The sequence below is a fragment of the Trematomus bernacchii genome, unplaced genomic scaffold (assembly GCF_902827165.1).
Source record: "Trematomus bernacchii unplaced genomic scaffold, fTreBer1.1, whole genome shotgun sequence".
In the NCBI taxonomy this organism is placed as follows: Eukaryota; Metazoa; Chordata; class Actinopteri; order Perciformes; family Nototheniidae; genus Trematomus; species Trematomus bernacchii.
In genome coordinates this window covers 943,050-949,049 of record NW_022987666.1, presented here as the reverse complement: position 1 = coordinate 949,049, position 6,000 = coordinate 943,050, and the positions used below count along the sequence as shown (strand labels likewise).

At 39.0% G+C, this 6,000-nt stretch overlaps 1 protein-coding gene across 2 annotated transcripts; it reads right to left on the bottom strand.

Annotated features, from left to right (window-relative positions):
* Nucleotides 1–1,061: 1,061 nt before the first annotated feature.
* LOC117487138 (polymeric immunoglobulin receptor-like) lies at nt 1,062–4,050 on the bottom strand. 2 transcript variants are annotated; one of them, XM_034135797.1, is made up of 7 exons: nt 3,946–4,050; nt 3,260–3,566; nt 2,677–2,985; nt 2,062–2,136; nt 1,836–1,919; nt 1,374–1,412; nt 1,062–1,268 (listed from the first exon to the last, which is right to left on the bottom strand). In XM_034135797.1, the coding sequence occupies exons 2-7, from the start codon at nt 3,423–3,425 to the stop codon at nt 1,156–1,158; spliced, it is 786 nt and encodes a 261-aa protein (XP_033991688.1). In that variant the 5' UTR covers nt 3,426–3,566; nt 3,946–4,050; the 3' UTR covers nt 1,062–1,155. The 2 variants fall into 2 exon arrangements, with proteins under 2 accessions (XP_033991688.1, XP_033991689.1); XM_034135798.1 differs by lacking the exon at nt 1,374–1,412 and having other exon boundaries at nt 3,946–4,049.
* Between the last annotated feature and the right edge of the window lie 1,950 nt (nt 4,051–6,000).

Here is a 6,000-nt window from a genome sequence, read left to right as displayed (position 1 = left end):
TGGACAATTTTTTTATTTATAGTGCTTCATAAAAATGATGTATAACTATCAGTAGGCATCATTTATAAATATTATAATTCACATAAAGATGTCTTTTGACTGGCTGATTGTATGAACCTGAGTCTTGTAGAGACAATGTGAAAAACGATACGCTATAACAAACATTAGCTCATTCAGTAGCAGCAATCATCTTACCTGTCATCAGTGAGAGGATGAGGAGGAGAAAGCTCTTCATTTGGTTGGTTTTAGACGCTGACTTCTTCCCTAAGATCAGTCGTCTGGTATATCAAGTGTTTGGGCAGTGATTTTGAGGTCAGCAGTGTGTGTACAGTGTGTGCTGTAAGTAAATAACTCTTTAAGACCACCTGTTGATAAAGGTGACGCTAACAGCTCTACCAACGGCTAACGTTCAAAGTCGTCATGATGTCTGGAACTGCATGATACTTATGTTTCCGAGTAATTTATCTATGAGAGGTTTTATTTTTACAACATTACACCCTCAGCTCGACTTAGAAAGCTATACAAAAAAACCCGGATGTGAACCACAGGCCCATATAAGACTCAACCCAAAGCACAAGACCATATGAATCTGCTGCTGATGGAGGAATGAAATCAGGTTCTCATGATATATCAGCATTACAACTAAAATGTTACTAATAGATTCATCTGCAGCTTAACTACTTACATCTCTATTGCCTGTTGAATATTTCAATGTTGGTGTAGTAATTAATCTCATTGTTTTTCCCAGTAGTGTAAAGCAAACATCATTTACTAAAATAAATCATGCTGGAATGACAAAACTGAATAAAAAGTACTTTGTATAAAGCCAAACAAAGCGTTATAAATACAGTACGTTTACCTTAAACTGCCCAATGTTTTTCCTTTTGGCTTGGTATTTAATATAGTCTGCAGAGATTTGAACACAAAGACATCTTTATTATCATTATTTCAAATCTGGACAAAAGAACGACCAAAAGAGAACTTATACCTCTTTAACCATTTCAATGTAATGCAAACCTGTGTGCTCAGTATATGAGTGCCCTCATTTTTGTGTAGCTTAAGCTTTTTAATGCATCTGAAGTAAAACAGCAAACCACATTACAAAGTTACCGAAATTGCAAGCAGCCAGTCCCTGTATGTCAGCTTGTGGTTGCATCAGTTGTGTGGGTTCAGTCCAAACAGGGGAAGTTCAGTTGACGCTGTCCCACTTAACATGAGTGTCCGGTGGTAGAGGAAATGACTCGAATCGGGTTTGCAGTTAGAGGGGCCTGTTGGAAAGATATCAGAGATGTAAATCAAGTGATGATAAAAGTGAATGTAACATAAATTATATTATATACTGTATATATAATATTAGACAATCATACAGGGACCTGTTCGCTTTGTCTTCATACTCATACAAGGTGCCCATCCTGTCAGAAACCAACATGAATGATGCATTATGCAGGGTTATTCTAACATAATTAAAGCCAGTTTGAGGGATAGAGTTCAATTGAACTTTCCTTGATAATGTAGGAACTACATTACTTTGTATTACTGTCCCTGCTGCTGTTTGCCTCAGAACACAAGTCGATTTTTGGAAATGAAAATACGGTCTGACTGTGTTCTGTTCATTAGTTATGCCTCTGCTGCCTATTTGAGTGACAAACTAACGTTACTGTAGGCAGCTGTGTTTAAAAAAATGTATTACACAAAGATTAGAGGTTGGTATTTTAATGTCTCATGCTTGAACCTGCATTTTGAAGAGAAAAAGCAGCTGAAATGTGTTTTTCGAGTCTGTTTGTGTGACTGTAGTTTGATCATTTAAAGAAAAACACAGTAAATAAACTTCTTACCCGTGTAGGCCAAATATACTGCGAGTGTAAGCAGCATCACATCCAAAGAGAGAGCCAAAGCGATCTCCAACACAGAGGCCCGATCTGCACGACAACACCACAATTACATCTTAATTGAACACAATGATCATCGAGAGCATTTAGACCTTCATATATGTTTGTTAATGGATTTGACCTTCAAGCAAATGTAGTTCTTAAGCGTTAAAATACCACCATGCTTTCTTACCAAAACCGTGATAAGAAACTGTAGCTGGCTGTATGGGGGACGATGCTGGTGAGGTTGGAGAGGGAACCAGTGACACTGAAAATAAACAGAACTGCAATTAAGCAATTAATCAAATTGGACTTAAAAGGTTTTAAATGTTTTGTTGAAAAGGTAGTGACTTTAGGATGTTTGTGAGTGTCGTGTAACAAACATCTTTGTCTTACAACAGACACATTCTGCAAAGAGAAAAAAGTAGGGACAGTGTCCAAGCTTTTAGAATCAGTTTTATGCAGATCCAAAATAGAACCCAACACTAGTTTTTTAGTGAGTGAGGGCCATTGAAGGGACAAATGCAATGCTGTTCTTTGCACTCTGAAAAAGTGCTTGAAAAGTAGATTTTGAAAATGTATCTCGGATTGATGTAGGAAAAGCGAAAAGTAAAAAACTATTGCACAGGAATTTTTGTATTGAGCTTCAGCTTCAAGTTCTTGAATGTAAAGGCTCGCATTCCAGATTTAAGTGATCAAGAAAAACTAAGATGAAATAATAGATCTTTGAAAGGGCATTATTCAAGATAAAAACATGTTTCATTTAAAACCAAAAAGACACACTGACAGCAGCATTTTAAAAACTCACCAACAGTCATCAGAAACCTGTGGTAGAAGTATTGGCCTTGTAGAGAGTGGATGTGTTCTGCTCCACACCAGTATGTCCCGCTGTCTTCCTTTGTCACGCCTCTCACTGTCATGGTGATGTTTCTCTTCTCTGTCTCATCAATCATGGAAAACCTCTCAGTGTTCTGGGCAGCGCTGACTACATGTTCACATATAGATGGATCTTCTCCCTTACAGATGAACTTCTTTACTGGAGCACCCTCTGGATATTGACACCAGTATGTCATATTCTGTCCAATAGTTGGAGACCTATTGAAGTTTTTGATAGCAGCTGGAAACAGACAGACAGACAGATTTGTAAAAAATGCAAAATGTTGTAATGTGCTTCACTGGTACAAACAAAATACCAAGAATAAACCATGAAATAAAATGTGAGTATTTGATTTCTGAAGTTATAGGAAATATCTGTTTCGTACAATCTATAGCTTTATATGTGCCTGTAAAAACATAGTCTGTAACATTTGATTTATTACATGTGCAATGTTTCCTTAGGGAAAACGTTTGACCATGTTTTGATATTTTGTTAATTAGTTAGGGTTACTCACCAAATAACCAGCCTAGTTTCACTTTTGCAGGGGAAGATTCCTTTTTTCCGTATAGTTCACACATATATCTCCCAAAGTCCTCATGTGGAAGTTGGTTGATGATTACTTTGAATTTTTTATTTTCTGTATCATGGTACAGGTGAAATCTGCTTTTGTTTTCATACATCCTTCCTAATGCTTCCTATGATTGTTTCTTCTGCCTCTAATAAATCAATTCTTTCATAATTTCCATTTGCTTCAGGGTATTTAAAGATGAATTCAACCCATCCTTCTCTGCATCCCGTCAACACATCACTGGCCTCACATCCTGTGAAGATCAGACAAACAGTCACATCATGTCGGAGACAAAACAATCCCAGAATAATGACCTCTTAATCAGCACAACCTACACTTACCAGTAGATCACAAAGATAAATCAGTTAATAGCTAGCAGACTTCCTGTCGGATATTTTTCGCCTGAGTTTTCCAAACGTTGGGATGGACGTCGCTCAATTTATAATTTATTCGTACAATGGTTCGGGAAACACTGTCAGTTTGAATACATTTTCCATGGCAGCCGTCAGCTGCAGATAAACATTCATGTTAAATCAATCGTGAGCAAGTCAACGACACAAACTAAGCTAACAAGGAAATATAAAAAGAACAATATAAAACCATTGGAGTATAAATTGTAAAGCTCTATTTACCTTATCTATCCAATTTATATCTGCTTGTCTAGTCATTTGTTCTTTGTCCGACTCGTTAAGCCTAAAGGCCCTGACACACCAGGCAGTCACCAGAGAACTCGCCGACTTCCGACACCGACAGTTCCATCGACGAGTTCTCCTGCGTATTGGCCGTGTGTCGCACTGAAATACACCGCTTTACTACAGCCGAGCACGTACGAACTGCGCATGCGTGAGTGGCAATAACTCTCCTTACCAGCAGGCGGCGGTAGTGTGTATTCGTCATTCAAAATAGGCAACAACCGGAAGACAGAGAAGAAGAACAGACTGATATAAACAAACAAATAGCGGGTGCCGTTCCATTTTCACTCTCGTCCATCGAAAACATGTTTTAGAATATAAAAATACATGCATGATGAAATGAGCACATAAAGTGCAGACATACTATAAAATCACAGTTAATAGACCTGCATCTGATGATCGCAGTGTTCTGGCGGGTGTGTAGTTTATTGAGTCAGCAATGTAATAATGGCCACTTCTTGCTAAATTTACGATGAGATGAAAAACCGGACTTGACCAAACAAATCACGGAGCTCTCAGCAGAGGACAGCCGGGGACGCTCCCGCCGATATCAGAGATGTCCCTGCTATGTGTGGGAGGTAAGAGAGGACATTTAAGGGCTATGTTTGATGTCTTTAAGTATCACCTGCTGGGTTTAGCTGCTGTCCTGTGCCTTAAATCGTTTGTTTACGTCCCTCACTTCCGTTTCGCTTCTCATTTGCTAGCTGAACAGCTGATCAGAGTGGTTTCTTGGCCCGATAGCTTGTGTCAGACACCCGGCCGATTCAACATGTCGATCGTGAAAGGCCAAATAAGGCGTGTCACGGCCGAGGGTTCGGGACACACCAAATTGACTTTGGGCGACAAGGAACCCGTTTTCGCCCAACAACGCAAGACGGCCGATATCGGCCTGGTGTGTAGGGGCCTAATATATAAGTGAACATTTGGGAATTTCTTAGTGCAGACACTGTAATTAACTGTAAAGCAGTCTAAATGCCCTATATTTATTTTATAAATGCATATTTTTTATCATCAAATTAATGAACTAAGCAAAACAAAATGTATTACTGCACATGTAAAAATATCCAAATAAAGAACATTTTCTTTTGACCCAGTTTGTTGATTGTCTATGAACCTGAGTCTTGTAGGAACAATGTTAGAAACAGTACATTCTTTTAGAGACAGAGCTACAGTGGCGTCGCCTGGCCTGGGCATCCGGGGCTTTAGCCCCGAATGTTTTTTCTGTAGCCCCGGACAATTCTCCCTCAATAATATAATACATTAACCGTGCTTTACGTGAACCTCATCATGACACAAGAGAGGACGGCAGCACTGTAATTTCCCGTGTTCAGTGAATGCAACAGAGGCATGACACCAGACCAATCAGAGAGTTGCATGGAAATAAACGTGTGCTTGTGTCATTCAAGCTCGGCTCTGTGTGTGTGTGTGGCAATAGCGCATTTAGTGTGATAGAGAGAGAGGGAGAGAGATGTTAGCATCTGGTTAGCTAGCTGCACTAACGGACATAAGGAGCTGTTTGTTCCACAACAAGCTGGAGGAGAGTCCTCTCCTCTCAGACTGAGAGACTCAGGTGAGCTAAAGGACTCTCTGAGTGTTTAGATACATAACTTTAGTCTAAGTTATCTCAGTGGGTCTCAAACGGTTTGGTCACAAATTATTCAAAAGATTATTTCCGCGGCACACCTTCATATGATCATTATAGTTATAAAAAAAATAAGAGAATAAAGGAAAAACAGTTATGAAATACTATATGGCAGTAAAACAAGAATAGAGTTTAAAAGGGGAGTGATTTGTAAAATATCGATAAAGAAAAAGTACATCTGTTTACAGTTCTGTTTCAAATGGGTGTTGAGAGAGGTATCCATAGATCTCTTCATTTTGCTCTCAAAGTGCACCAGATTGATGCATTTAACTTCAATATTTAAAAAAAAATCTTCCCGGGGGAGCATCCCCCCGGACCCCCTAGAGGAGGTGAGCCCACCACTCATAAAAAAT